Source organism: Lissotriton vulgaris, chromosome 8 (genome assembly GCF_964263255.1).
Source record: "Lissotriton vulgaris chromosome 8, aLisVul1.2, whole genome shotgun sequence".
Taxonomy (NCBI): Eukaryota; Metazoa; Chordata; class Amphibia; order Caudata; family Salamandridae; genus Lissotriton; species Lissotriton vulgaris.
In genome coordinates this window covers 1506319369-1506335632 of record NC_141696.1, presented here as the reverse complement: position 1 = coordinate 1506335632, position 16264 = coordinate 1506319369, and the positions used below count along the sequence as shown (strand labels likewise).

Sequence of the window (16264 nt, the reverse complement as noted above, 5' to 3'; positions counted from 1 at the left end):
TATGGATAGGGTTAGGCGCTGAAAGTCGAGTAGATGTGGTGCAGTGAAGCCATTAATGGTATGGTTCTGATAGGACTTAGTGACTTTCTAAAAAGGAAGAAAAACCAACAAACAGATAAGCCCCCATATTCTGTGGCGGCAACCCCACTATTCCCTCACCCCATACTTTCCCCGTACTCCGCTTCCCCCACCCTGTACTCCCCGTACTCCCGCAAACCCCGACCGCCCCACACCCCCTCCCACCCTTCTCCACCCCCCAAGCATCCGTCACCCTAAACAATAGTCACAAACTTATAACCAGGGTCTTAAAGGTAGGTGTGGAGTGGTGAACCCCCCCTAACCCCCCCCCCCGCATGCCCCGACCACAAACTTTTAAATGAGAGAAGGTGCTCGACTCAGTCTCTCCTCGCTGCTTGGAACAGCATGCGGACAGTCTTCGGCGGCGGTGGGACCGAGAATCCTGAGCTCCCAGAGGGGGGACTGTGTGCATATTGAGTCTTTTGCGGCAGGATCTTGTATGGACCCGTCTTCGACGGTTACTCCAAGCTCTATCGGCCCCGGAGGTTTGACCAGTAGATGGAAAAGAAGTTTCAGTCGGACCTGCCATATGTTTTCCTTCTGTGCTGCTTCAGGGATGTCAAAAAAATGACATTTGTCTTCAAATTTGCCTTTGACACGGTCGATCACTCCATCTTGATCGACCGGGTCGCAGCACTGGGGGTTAACCATCTAGCCAGAGACCTTATAGCCTCCTTTCTGGCCAACCGCTCCCAATCTGTGAAACTTGGTACTTTCTACTCGCCCACATCACCCTATGGAGTACCCCAGGGATCATCGCTAAGTCCGACACTATTTAACATCTATGTGTCGGACTTGGCGAGGGTCATAAAAGCTTATGGGCTGAGTTTGACTACCTATGCTGACGACACCCAATTGGTGTTGGCGGTCCATAAGAATGGTTTGGCAGTTGCATCAAGATTCCAGGAGGCTATGCTAGCCATAGGCTCCTCGATGCTGATGAACTACCTAAAACTAAATTCGGATAAGCCAGAGGTGATGACCTTTGGCAACCTGTCCCCTGTATGGTCTGACATTTGGTGGCCCACTGACTTCGGCCCCCCATCGGCACCGTTTGCCAAGGTCAGGAACCTTGGTGTCATATTCGACACCAAATTAACATTTGTCCATCATGTTAATACTGTGACTTCATCCTCTTTCTTCACCCTTAGAAAAATCAAAAAACGACTTCCCTACTTGCCTCCAGCTGCAGGAATAACGTTGATAACCACTCTAATATTTTCAAAAATGGACTATTGCAATGCCCTCCTGCTAAATGCCCAACAGCAGGTAGTGGATAAACTGCAATCGGTCCAAAATGCGGCAGCTAGGGCACTTCTTTCCATTCCATTCCCAAATACCAATCCGTTTCGGCGGCCATACGTCAACTGCACTGGCTCAGAGTCAGAAGCCGCATAAAATTCAAGGCCCTCTGTATTGCATATAAGGCCATCCACAACTCAGGTCCTCAATTTTTGATAAATGCTTTCAGGATTTACACCCCCAGCAGGTCTCTCCGCTCGGCATCCAACTACCTTCTTCCTCGCACCAGAACAGCTGCTTGGGGAGACAGACGCTTTTTGGTAGCTACGACGAGGCTTTGGAATACTCTCCCTCTCACCATCAAGACCAGTCCATCCCTTTTAATTTTCCGAAAACGGCTGAAAATGTGGCTCTTTGATCAATAAATTCATTTTTCATTATTTCTGTCATTGTATAATCCTCTGTGCCGAGACACCTTCGGGTATTTGTGCGCAATACAAATTTAATAAACATAAACAAATATCACTTTGAGGACAGCTGGAAATAAAAGTGCGCGGGAGAGTTGCAGGGCCCGTAGTTTTTGTTTCACTGATTCATAGGACCTACGCCAGGCCTGCACCTCTTGTATAATCCAGGAAGATCAGGATTATGGAGTTCTGGCACTGGAGGTTTGGATGTGAACAAACTTCCCTCAGGATAGAGTATCTTTGAAGTTGAAAAACTGCACAATCATCGGCCTGCGTTTTGCACCAGGAGGGGGCTTAGGAGTGAGCGCTCTGTTTGGTGCGAACCAATGTGGGAGTTTATCTGCTGGCATCCATGATTTGAGCCATTCCTCTTAGAATTCGGCTGGTCGATTATGTTCTGCATTTTCCGGAAAGCCCACTAGGCACAAATTATTCAGTTTGGGCCGATTACCCGCATCTTCGGCTCTGTGGTTGAGTTAATTAATAGTGAGGAGGTGGGTGAATTTGGTTTTGAGATGTATGACCTCCTTTTCAGCCGTTGAGACAGCCCTCTGCCTCTGATACTGCTAGTTGTATTTCTTGGGTCTTGGCGAAGAAAGGTAACATCTACCCTCACCTCTCCTTTTTTTTTGTCTCCACTGTGTTCAGTGATGCATGGATAGTTTGGAGAATTTTTTATAGGTCACTGATTGCTTTTGTCGCTTTATCCAATCTATTTGACGTGACCGCCATCATGGAAGTAATAAACGTCTAGTGCGGAAAGCGTTGTTATATATACTCATAAAATGTATTTGTAATTTGAGTATATTTGGTCCGTAATAATGTGGTGGTTAATTAAAGTAAACGAGGTGGAATTATGGCACCTTTTTATGTAACTGGGCACTTTGGGAGAACTCTACATAATTGTGAGTGTAGCTAACAAATAGATCCGGACCACGTAATGCTTTCCGCACTAGACGTTTATTACTACCAAGATGACTGTCCCGTCATGACGTCACCATACGCAAATGAGGTTTAAGTTTTACTCGCTAGGTGAGCGGTCGCGTAGAAACCTCGAGCAAGAAGAGGAGCCGTGAGTCAGGAGATTGATTCCCTGGGCCATGTAAGTAAACGGATGATACAGGGCTTGAAAACATGGACTCTGGGTGTTGTTGGCGTCGGTCACTAATGCTATCCCCTCCCCGCAGTTAAAGAAATTTTTGCGACCTGAGTGCCACTGATTGAATACCTTATTTGAAAAAACGTTATTGGTAAGAACCGTATTTGATAGCGTTTTCCCGTTTGTACAGCGATTGGTTTTGACAAGGAGAAGAAAGGAAAAGTGTATATAGTAAGGAATTTGCTTTTCTTGCTTGTTAGTGTTGGTCGCTATGGTTTGCATGAGTGGCACTTTGGTGATTAGTAGTTGAAGGCTTGTATTAGTATGTAGGCATGCCTCGTTGCCAGTCACTGATGTTGGACTGCGGTGTGGGCAGACGATATACAGATATTGTTGGTGAACCCAGTGGTTATTCATTGTTGTATATATTGTGTTTACTCTGTATAGGAATATCTGGATACTGAGCAAAGCTGTGTCCTGAGGATGGTCTTATGGATCTATGCGACCGTTTTGTATCGGTTTGTTAAGCTATGTTCATGAAATGAGGATTCATGTCATTTAACAAAAGGTTATTACACTACTATGAAATGGTGAACATTCAGTAGTGGCATGATTGCTATAAACCGGAAGAATTGAATTTACTTCTTGTTATAAAATACAACTTTCTTGAACACATCCCTGTTGTAATTATCTTACTGTTCACTTTTTTGTGACTGCATGAAATAATGTAATAATTGATAATTATTGAAACAAATTCCTTGAAGAACGTTTGTTTAGAATTTACTTACTGAGATGGAGTCACATGCTTCACACCCAAGTCTATCTGCTAAAAGGCCTAACCCACTGTTTTTGCGAGGGCAGCAGTTTTGACACAGTTTTAGATTTTAGGAGCTAGTCGATGTAGGTGCAGCCTTGTTTAGTGTGCTGAGTTGGAAAAAACCTGCAATACCAATCAGCACAAAATGGGGTTGATCACACAAAAGATGGATTTTCTGACACCTGCTACTGTACATGGGTCTAAAGGACACCTTGCATATCACCCTCTACTGTTACATGCTCATGGGAAATCCCACATCTACCTTCTGTTCTATACAAAACCAGGGTCCTCGCTTGTAACCCTCTTCTGCACATAATACCAGGTATCGTAACCACTTTTGCAGCCAGCCAAGCCAGAGAACCTCACTCCCTTCTGTTCACACCAGCAACAGAAAACGGTGCAATCCCTATCCAACCACAAAGTCAAGTCAGTACTGTTAACAGGAGACCATTTTCTTGCCTACGTGAATACTGCACACGCTACCACTGTACACCAAATACCGATCATAACCCAAAACGATCAACTGCAACACCATGTTTAACATTTCAGACACATTGTGTCCGAGACACCCACCATTCGACTCCAGGATGGAGAAGAAAACCACAGCTCTAGCACAGACCGTTATCTTGGTGCTGCCGCAATAATAGTATGCCTGCTAGCAGTTAATATGGCAAATCTAGTGGAGAAATGTTGACCTGTCGACTTAAATGTCCACAAATGTAGCACAATTTATGTATACAATATAATAATGAAAAGGCTGGTGATGTTCCTGACAATTGATTGAGCGGCAATATCCAGAGCTACGAGACATTTCCATTAACAAACGTATCTGACAACAGATACCAGAACATATATCTGAGTTGTTCTCCTCAAGACAGAATTACTCACAGGTTTGAAGACCGTTTGAAACTTCTTGACTGCGATCCTGCCCTTCACGCTTTCCACTGCATTAGCTCCTCTTCCCTATGACGTCTGTGATCTCTGTTGGAAACATAGCTAGACCCTCAGTATTACTGTCTTCGCTTGCCCAAGATGGCGGATCGTCTTGGAGTCGCCTGGTGGTGCATGGCGCTGTCATGAGCTGATCAAGCTCACCCTCAGAATATTCTTGTGGAACAGGCAAGTAGGCACCTTCATACGTCAATGCAAAGCAGGTTATCAGTGCTTGGAGAACCAAGTCTGCTGAGCTCCCACTACCCTCACAGCAGGGATTGCAGGTCCCTCCGCTCCAATAAATACATAAGATTCACCAGTCCTGCCTCCTACCAAACTACTGCACCCATAGCAATGTCACTAAAATTTCGCTAACACTCACTGCCAGAGCAGATCCTTTGACTCTCATTCGGCTGTCACTAACTGCTGATAGTCTGCTGAAGAGTTCATGCTTATTGTAGCAGGCAATAAACAACTTAAACCTCTAAAACGACTGAAGTGTTTGCAGTAGCTCCTTTTAGCTTTTGTCACCTTAGACACTACAGTTGCTGACAAGCTCCATAATCTCCAGAGCTAGGGCTTGCCTCCTATATCATTAGCTACTAATGACTCCTTAATGTTGCCTGGTGTACACCCAGCAGTCCACAAAAGATGTGTCCTCATTTCACAATACTCGTCCAGCAGTCATTAGCTGTACTCGTGTTGCTTTTGACTGCGTGTTGTGTGTTGAAATACACTAAAAGGGGAATTGAGGTTTCCTGTTTTCTTTACATCTTCTTTCCGAACTTCATCAATGTTATAATTAAAAGAAGTTTTTTGGTTAAAAAAAGGAGTCCAAACCAATTGATCTATAAAAGGAATTCTCACCTTATAAAGAAAGCCAGTCTTCTGATTAATTTGCACAATTGCCCTCCCGTAGCCGCATCCACTTGCTGCCAACCCTGCCACACAGTGACATGTCTAGAATTCTAGGACGAGACTGAATAGCCTGAGCAGTGCAGAGCTTTGAGCAGCTTGCTTTAACAGGTTTTCACCTGCTAACATGCTCTTTAAATATCAGTGAATAGAAAACTGTAAGGCTGACACATAGACTACGTAAATAACCATTTGCCTAAAAACCTCTGTGTCTGTTGTAACAGGCCATTACCATTATTGCCAATGCTTTTTGGAATGTCCCACACATCTATTCTTAATCACCCATCCAATCAGCGTACTGCATCGGGGGTGTTTCTAGAGAGTATAATAATAGATTGGAACTGAACGATGAAGTAGAATTGCTTTTGGTTCGGGAAGCTGTCATTTTCGGCCTTTAAAGAAACCACCCTTTGAATATTGTCACATATTGTTACCAATTTTTTTTTTAACTGGAGTGCCTATTCTTGCAGTAATTCGGATTATCACAACTTTCCTCCAATCTCTTGGCAGTTTATTAGTATGGAGATGCCTTTTGTATGTGAGGTGGGTTAAAGAGGGCAGGATAAAGCCTCTGCTGGGTGCAGATAATACAGACAAGTTGAAGTATATGCCAAGGCTGCTACTCGGAGACCGCATCTAGACTATTACTTCATGGCTTTTGCCTTTGGAGTTTGTGTTGCATTTTCCCGTTTGGTTCTCGTCACTTTTTGTTCATGTTCTCATTGTGAGATTTTGAGCTGTGAACATTTTTCTACAGTTTTACTTCCGTATCTGTTTGTTAGAACAGCTTGAATGTACAGATACCCAAATATGGTATTAATACCCATAGTAATGCAAAATGTTCTTGTCTAACTCTGTTAGAATGGCTGAATCACTTTGAATATAAAGTTCTTAATTTGTTAGCAGATTTATTTTCTGATCTAGCATATCTTTTTGCATGTTTGACTGCAAGGATGAGTTTGTTGTTGTTGCACTATGAGTTCTAAATGGGTAACGCACCAGCCTTTCACCTCTGGGTTCACCTTTATGTCAAGGCCAGGCATGGTTTATTGGCCTTCATCCAGGCTTCTAGAGTAAATGAAAGTACGACATGCGATTCGACCTAATTGGCTATACCTGAACTCAGGAGAAATCCACCAGAGCTGACTGGAGAACCAAGAAATCTTGACTGGCAATGAATCGTTCCTAGCACAGTGAAACCCTGTGACGTTAACCCTTGCCCGCTGAGGGGCTCGGGACTTCTCGACGAGTCGTGCTTACCCAAATGATAACACAAGCACTCAACGGTGGAGATCCCGGGCCTGTCGGCGTCAATAGGGTTAATTCCTCCGACTCATTTCAGTCACATCTTTTTTTTTTTTTAAAGGGTTATGTCTTTTTGCAGGTCTTCCGACCCCGCACTCCACCAGAGGCCATTGCACTTTGTAGCCGCCTGCTGGAGTATACGCCTACTGCCCGCCTGACACCGCTAGAAGCTTGTGCACACTCCTTCTTTGATGAACTACGGGACCCTAATGTCAAATTACCCAATGGGCGAGAGAAACCTGCACTGTTCAACTTCACAACTCAAGGTATTCTTCTCACCTACTTATACACATGTACTTGTGTTGATGATCACCTTTTGTACTCTCCTGTGACACTAACATTTCATGAATTGCTTATCAATTTGTCATTTCTCCATATTTCAGTAGTGTATAGGTTTGCTGTGTAAATGCACCTTTGCTAAACATGGATTTGGATTTTCGAAAGCAATAACATTTATTCTGGTTCGGCTCTGTTAATGATGTCATTAGTCGTCCCTTTGTTTCCTATTTTCAAACACCTCTTCCTATTCCAGTATGATTCTACTAGCCAGAATTCTGACTGGCTCTCATAGATAGCATCCTCACCGACTAGATGCCTAGCATTTACAGTCCCATTGATTTGTATCCTGCTTCTCTCAGAAAGGTATCAGAACTATAACAAAATGAGAAAGTGGCACAATCTCACAGTAGCAAAACTAAACATTTGCTTCATATGTCAGATTGAGTGTATATGTTAACCTTTTTCAGGCGCTAAATAGACTTTGACTCCACAAACTGATACTGCTTACTTTTTCGAGAATAGACCTCTTTACTTTCCAGGACTCCGGGCTCTCTGCGCTCCTAAAGTACATAAAGTTAGTGCCCAGCTCCCCAGCATGTTGACATCTGGTCTAAAATAAAATATGCTTCGGCCAGTCCTTTAAATACAAGGTACTTTGTTATCAATGTGTTGCATTCTGCATACACATTTGAAATTTTGTTGGTCTAAATAGCCATTTTTAAAGTTAATATGACATTGTTTAGCAGTCATTAGTAGTGGCTCCAAATATCAGAAATGTGCAATAGTTGCTCTATAGTTCCTCTTTCAGTGCATCACTCAGCCCTTATCCTTCGCCCCCACAGAAGGGATTCAGGTATTGGAGCTCACAAAGTTTTACAAAGTAGATTTACCCATCACCTGATGTGTTGGGAACACACACCAGCAGATGTGTGCAATTATATTTACAATCCACTGACTTCACACCACACATTGTCTGGACGGCAAGAGTTACTGATCAACTGTATATGTGCAGTGCTCCTACTCCTGGAGTTAAGAGACTACACCGATTTGTTTTTCATAGAATGAATAGAACATGCGAATTCTTTTTTTTTTTGTTTTTTTTTTTAGGGGAGAAATGAAAATATTATAAAGAAAATCTCCATTGTCGTTATATTTCAAATGTTTAAATTTATAAAATTGCTAAAAGCAAAAGTTCACAAACCTCATAAAAGAGGATTGACGACTTAATATAAAAATTAATAAAGCACTGAAACTGCAGTTAAAGACAAGCCCTCAAATGTATCATCTGAACCATGCATAGCAGCCTATTTGAAACATTTTATCTTAATGGTCGCCCCACCCAATGTGATTAATACTTTGCTTCTAAAAGGTTTAGTTTAAAAATCGCTGAAGCATTCGGTTCTCACACCCCTGATTTAAAAGGAAAAAATAAATAAATTGAAATATGGTGGCCAAATAATGTCCAATATCCAGCCTAACCTTTCTCAACAAAATTCTAACAAATTAACTCCAGAACCAAATTATGGAAGGCACCATTTTCATCTGAGAGTCAGTCAAGATTTAAACCCTCGAGGCACTGAAATCAGTCTGTTCAAGAATGAAAAGTCAGTATTGATATTGCTTGGTCACTCAGCCAGTTGTTACACAGCTGATTTCACCATGCTATTGAGGAGGCTCCAGAACAGGGTGAGAAGCTTCGTAGTGGCCCTAGATGGGACCGAAAGGGTCTACACTCACCTTTACTATTCAGTCTGCATGTGCTCCTCAAAACACAGGTACTTGTACATTGGTGGGTACACATTCAAATGTATGATGGTGACACAGATGCACTTTTAAAATCACAAATATTATTTACATTTGCTTTTAAGAAGATATCATTATTCTTGACAGGCGAAGAGGAATATCGGACCGGACATATACCTCAGTTGATTGAGCTTCTACTCCGTCACATTGATGGGCTTTCAGTTGAACCTAACAGTGCTCTGAAGTAGTTACAAGGTGCCACAAAGCGCCTCACAAAACATTGGAATTAATTAAAAAAAGATAAAAAAATGTTCAACTTAAGACCCTTAAATTTATTAAACAGCAAATCAATATAATTCAGTAAAAAAGTAAACTCATTTAGACAAAACAGATTGATGTGGTGTAGATTTGGTTGTGTATTATGAAACCATTTCTTTTTGAATTTACTTCGTACAACTCGACAATGATCAATGTGTTAGCAGTTTGTATTATAGCTTCGAATGGTCTTTTCACCTCCACTGCTTCACATTTCTAAACCAAACAGGTAAATTTGACATCCGCATGATCGACACAGTGAATCCTTTTATTGGAACACAGGCAAGGTTACTGTTTTCTTGTTCACAAATGTGTTTCAAGAATTGGATAATTGGGGAGCCTGGTGCAGATTTGCACCGAGGGAAGTCATTTTGGTTCCGGTTAAGAGCAGCGTCAAGATGTCTCTCTCCTAGATATCATATGCTCCAGATAGTTGAGAAACCTGGTGCTACCACTTGAACTGTTTATCAGCCATAACGTTTCAGTGATTTTCTTTAACGATTTTTTCATGCGTGTTCCTTAATGAATGCAGAGGGCCCAAAAAAATAGTTTAGATTCATTTTCAAAGCTTGTATGAATGTAACATAACTATGGCTAAGGTTTTGTGTCTTTACATGAAAGAAAGACTGGTTAATTAAATTTGGAAACCATCCCGTTATGTGAGCACTTTAAATCCCCCCCCAGAATTATGATCTCTTTACCCCAGATTTTCCTCCCCGTGTCACACGGGGAGTTAACTGGGGAGCACTTACAGCTATGACCTGAAATGCATTAAAATATAGGGGATGCAAAATTACACACTCACCTCAACTGTGCCTATATATTGCGTGTGTGACACACACAACTTCATAGATTTCCTTAGGGATAAAAAGCACATATTCAAACTATTCTTGAAATGACTGACAGTAGTTGAAAGAATGTATTCTAGTTCTGCAATTTGATAATGCCAAGTGTTTGGAACATGAAATGGCAAGCCAAACTTGCAGCCATTTACAGTGAGAGAAACTTTATAAACAATAAAGGGGTTATTTTTATAAGGTTTCTCTCACTGTAAGTGGCTGCAAGTTTGGTTAGCCTATCTTTTTGTCCCATAACATCATACATTTTCGGATATTTATATAGCATCCATTCCTTAATAATGCCATCCAGTAATATTGGGAAGCATTTTCTGTTCTACCCCACAGTACCGCATCATCTAAGGACCTTTAGTGATAGCCTTTCATTCAGTAGTGTGGACGTACATATGGCAGGTTATGGAAAAAATGAGGTTTGGACTCAACTTCATTGCATGGGTTAAACTGTTGTACATTGCACCAATCGCCATAGTCCGGACTGGCAATTGTGTCTCAGAGGCCTTTCAGCTGTGCCCTGGCACGGATGTCCCTTATAGCCACTGCTATTTCCAGTGGCTATGGAGCCGCTTTCAGCGTTATTGCGACACAGGCTCATGGACTGGGGAATTAAGGTAGGGGGGGCTGTGCATGTGATATTGCTCTATGCTTCTGCCGCTGTGGTGTGTCTGCGAAAGCTGACTGAGGCACTGCCAATATTGCAGACAGCTGTCTGAGTTTGCAGCAGTCTCTGGCCTAGTGATGAACACCCAGAAGTCACAACTTATGCCACTTGGAACGCTGGCACATATGGACCTGCCAATGCTCCCGCAACCTCCACTGACTTGGTGCCTGGACGGGATTCACTCCTTGGGTATTAAAATACCGACAAAAAAGCAGCGGTTCCTGGAGCGGAACTTAGGAAGGGTCATGACAGGACTCCAGACATCGGTCCAATTCTGGAAAGACCTCCCGCTAACATTGATGAGTAGGTGGACCCTAGCCAAGATGGTAATATTGCCTCACTTCTTATGTAATGCAGAGCTCGTTGTTTGAGATCCCCGGACAATACTTCTGTGAGCTTGATGGCCTCCTCGTGGAACTATTATGGTCCACGAAACGGAAAAAAATCCAACTCTGTATGCTGCAACAGCCCTGGGAGAGAGGGGGTATTGAACTCCCCAGTCTAGAGCACTATTGAGCAGCAAACCTTCAACGTGCAATCCATTAGCTCGATGAGGAGGAAAATTGAGAGAAGAGTTTGTTGGGCCACCTAGTTGGTCATCGAGGTCTGCCGGAGCTCCTTATGATTGGGGCCACACATCCTAGACACTTAACCCTTCTTGCTTAGACAGATGGGCCGTAAATAGGAGAGTAGTCATGACTGTCCTACGTAGGGCCCCATTTGCTCGCCATATGCCGATATGGGCAATCAGTCCCTTTGCAGTTATAGAAAATAACAAGTCAACAAAAAAATGGAAAACTGAAGGCTGCGAGGTGCTAGAAGATTTATATCTTGGGGCCAATTTATAACCCAAGAAGATGCGACAGATTCATTGCTCTTGGCGTGGGACAATATTTACAATATAATAAGATGTCAGCCACTGCTCGTGAACCCTGGAATGGTTTCCCATAGGATTCGGTCCCTTCCCAGACACTTAATAGACTGTTAGATATGATGGGAGGGACGGGTGACTTATTACTCACCTATATAGAGCATTACGAGAGGCCTCCCAGCGCATCACCCCTAAAGCTCAAGCCAGATCGGGAAAGGGTTTGGGGGAAGATATCGACCCTCGGGACTGGCAAAAGATCATTGAAGAAGTATGCAAGATTAGCTCGAATGCCCGTTTTAAACTCATACAATATAATTATGTTCGCCAATTGCCAATTGCATCTCACTCCTACCCAACTAGGTCAGACAGGTGCCTACTATGCAGGCCCCCTGCGGCTGACTTTCTACATGTGGTTTGTTAGTGTACTCACATTGAGCCATATTGGAGGGAGGTCCTCCAGACAGTCAAATAAGCTACGAGACGGGAATTTGAGGCTACTCCCTGGGAAGTACTGCTGGGCCTTCTCCCAACCCTGGTCAAAAGAAAAAGAAGTCTTACATTCCTAAGTTTGGGATTGGTACTTGCCAAACGGCGTGTCGTAATTAAATGGCTGAACGTGAACCCACTGGGACACAGGGAATGACTGCGGGATATGATGTAGTGGGCGACTGCCAAAGAGGTCAGAATGAAACACTTTAGAAGAGACGAGAAGCTATGGATGATCTGGAAGCATGGAGACAGATGTACATAGGCATATTGACTGGGACGGGTATGCTGGTTCCGGAAGGCACAGATGAATAATATACCGTTATTATACATGACACATGCACTGTTCTGAGATGTGGTCTTGGGTGGTCGTGGGAATCATTTGTGGCCTAGACATGCAAATTTGTAGCCAGCTAATCAAAATGATATTGTTTAAGTTTATACACCTGGGTGCCACCTGGGGAAAGAGGGGTGCAGCTTACCTCTCTCTCTTAATAAAGTGGACCGGATTCACCACATTCCTTGCTGATTTTATCTGCCATGGACATACTGACGTTATATCTTAAGAATGCCTTATTGATGCCCTGAAGAAGTCCATGTGTATGGACAAAACGGGTCGGCTGTTCAGTTCAACCGGATCGCTTTTAGCTTTTTGAATAAAACGAAGAACTTAAAGAAACATCTTGGACACGGATCTGATATTTTGATGTGTGTTCATCTCTTAGTGGTGCACCTTTGCTCGTGTTAGAAATTGTTATATTCCAGTATTGGATTGCACTGTGACAGTGAGTGCGCTAACAGTGTGCACACACAACCTTGGTTACTTCCCAGTAGATGCATAATAACAAGGGATAGTCAGTCAGGTGCTACTTTCTTTTAGGTTCCCACTGTCTAAGCTTATCTTTTTAAATTACTCCATGTACTTCCTAATTCCAAAGATAGACGGAACGCTGCATCCTATCGTAGTTCTCAGATTCCTCAACAAATTTATAAAGACTCCGAAAGGTTCAAGATGACAACCCTGCAAGAGGTGATAGCTCAATTGCAAAAAGGAGACTACATGGCTACATAGACTTGAAGGATGCTTATTTGCACATCGCCATGAACAACAAACACCAATAACTATTAAGATTTGTGGTCAACGAGATACACTACCAATTCAAGGTGCTAGCATTCGGTCTAAAGTCAGCACCAAGGGTGTTCACAAAGTGTCTAGAAGCAGTGGCTGCTCACCTAAGAAGGCAAAGTATCCATGTATGCCCGTACTTAGACGACTGGTTAGGAAGGGCATACTAGTACAGAGTCTGCAAATAACATATACAGCAGGTAATACATACACTAGTTCAGCATTTCCATACACTGGGAAAAATCCTCGCCAGAACAAGAAGAGGTGGTGTTGGGTCAAAAATAAATGCAGTATTGGGGAAGGTGTTCCCAATCGAAAAACGAACAATGGCCCTACTGAAAGAAACCCAGCTATACCGGAAAGGGCAAGCTCTGACAGTGAGGAAGTTGCTAGGAATGATAGCTTCATGCATCCACTTAATCCCCAGCATTCGCCTACTCATGAGACCATTCCAGGAATGGCTTCAAGCACAATGGTCTCTAGCAACAATGAGTTGGGAGGATCTAGTGGTTGTCGCACAAAAAATACAGGAGGAAACAGCATGGTAGAACAAAGCAAACATATCTCAAAGGAGACTTATCACGCAACCAACTCCAACAGTGACCATAACGACATATGCCTCACAGATGGGATTGGTAGCTCACTTGAACAACCTCAAAGTAAGGGAAGTGGGGACACGGCAGGATGCTCTACAACACATCAACATCCTAGAGTTGAAAACAGCGTTTCTAGCCTTAAAAGCCTTTCAGAAAAAACTCAAAGGAAAGACCATTCTGAAACAAACGAACAACACAACCACCATGTTTTACGTAGGCAAAGAAGCAGGAACGCAGTCAGTAGCACTTTCAACTCTAGCTCAGCAACTCTGGACGTGGGCAATTCCACAGAACATAAACACAATAGCAATACACCTGCCAGGAAAGTACAATGTAGAAGCAGACAGGCTGCGCCGACAAGCTTTGTCGTCCCACAAGTTGGAAGTGAATCAATCTGAACTCTACAAGATTTTTCACAAATAGGGAACTGCAGAAGTCGACTTCTTTGCAACACCCCACAATTCAAAATACCAACAATTCGCATCCAGGCAACCTTGCCATCAGTCCCTGGGGAATGCGACTTTGATAGACTGGTCAGGTATATTTGCTTACTATTGTCCCCCGATACCACCACTCCATAAGATCATCAATAAATGCAAGATCAGCCACATGACGATGATTCTCATTGCCCCACAGTGGGTGAGACAGACCTGGTTCTCGGAGATAATGGAGATATCTCTTGGATCAAATCACAAATTGCAGTAGAGGCAAGGCTTACTAACAATGCAAAAGGGTAAAGTGCTCTACCCATAACCGGAGAGCCTGAGCTTCGCAGCATGGCTCCTGAGGACATAGAATTTGCAAGTGCAGAACAACTAACTGCCAGAAAAGACTAGACTTCTAACACTTGCTCCACATCCGGGCAGAAGAGTAGGGGGACTCCCAGGGAGCCAGCAGTGCACCTTACATCCTGAGAAGAAGAGAGCAAATGAGTGTTCACTGAGGGAAAGGTACAAATTATTAAATTTGTCCCACCACTTCTTGGTTCTTGATGCGTTTAGGAGAACATAGTGAAAGTACAATGTAACAACTAACAAAGTCGAAATAACAACACATACAAACGTCCTCAGAGTGTCCGCTTAAGCACCAGTTGATCTTGGGAGTAAAAAAAACGCATGATGAGTCTCTATATTCAAACTTTTATCTGACCAGTACTGGACTCCATGAGGCTCACTGGTTCCCAAATACTTCAACAGCACCCACCAGGAACCAAGATTGCCTCAACACCCATACGTCAAGCAGCAAAAGAAAGTATATAGAATTGACTAAACACTTTTCAGGGGTTTCCTTCCATTGCTCCAGAGATCATACACAAAGACTTCAGGTTTCGGTAAGCTGGCTTAACTGTCATGGACTGAAAGCTGGTGTCAATGGCCAACATTCCCATAGGAAGCCCTTGAGCCATTTTCCACATTATTAAGGTGTGAAATTTTAAGTGGTCAAATTCCTGATCATTTTCATGGGTTGTAGCCCTTAGGTTTTTTTGTTTTATCTCTTAACATCTCATGAAAAGTTTCTTATATGATTTCTTGTCTTTGGCTCTCCTTCAGTCAGCTCGTAGTTAATGTCCATTTCACTCGATATTGATCTATTTATTTGTTGCTTTCTTCAGATGCTTTAAGACTGGAGTAAAATATTTTCTAGCACCCGAAAACTCAAATTTTCCATAATGAGCCCATTCCACAATGAGCACATTCTTCTTGCTTCCAAAGCAAATATGCTAAGGGTGAAACAGTTGTGCTTGCCCAAGCTTGAATTCACTGCCGTCTTTAAAGTAACTTTCCGAAGAAAGTGCCTGCTGAATGTTAAGAACATATACCCTGACTTGCACATCTGAGCTATATTCAGTCTCTCATTTGATTTTTACTAAACATTCTCACCCAGCCCGATTGCCCACATTGATAATCTACTTACTACTGGTTATAAGATCTTTTAAGGTGATAGCTTATGGTAAATGATGTCTAAACATGAAGGGAAGAATGTCAAAATATAAACAATTATTAAAAAGAAAAGTAGATTTAAGCAAAAGTGGTCTAACACTGGTGCTCTACATGGAAGTATATGAGTTACTAGATTGCCAAAATCTGAATGAAACCTACCATTCAGAGGGAAAGATTTAAACATTTCTTCCCAGAAAGTCACCCTAATATTTCCTTTGAAACTGAACCAGAAGAGAGACCCCCAAAATGTTCTAACCCCCCTCAAAGGAAGTCTGTGTTCTATTTAAATTGAAATCTCCAGTTAAAATTATACCATGTAACATTAACAAAAATGTTTATAAGCTTATCCTTCAACTTGTGTTTTCTTAAGAATGTATCTTGATTAATGTAATCATTTATAATTAACACACATTGTCATGTCTGTTAATTGTATATAATTGGTTGTAGTTTCCTTCTAATTTCAGTATTTGAAGATTCTGTGCATTCTTAAGGAAGTTCAAATTAATATTTAGGATAGTAAAAATATTAATGACTTGA

The 16264-nt window shown here is 42.4% G+C and overlaps 1 protein-coding gene across 2 annotated transcripts in view; it reads left to right on the top strand.

Annotated features, from left to right (window-relative positions):
- GSK3B (glycogen synthase kinase 3 beta) overlaps nucleotides 1-16264 on the top strand; it is a 110298-nt gene that overhangs the window by 49026 nt on the left and 45008 nt on the right. The window contains exon 2 of one of the 2 annotated variants that reach the window (XM_086935617.1): nucleotides 6918-7122. In XM_086935617.1, coding sequence (XP_086791743.1) covers nucleotides 6918-7122 — 205 coding nt within the window. The remainder of the gene's footprint in view (nucleotides 1-6917; nucleotides 7123-16264) is intronic. The other variant, XM_086935618.1, reaches the window with a different exon arrangement.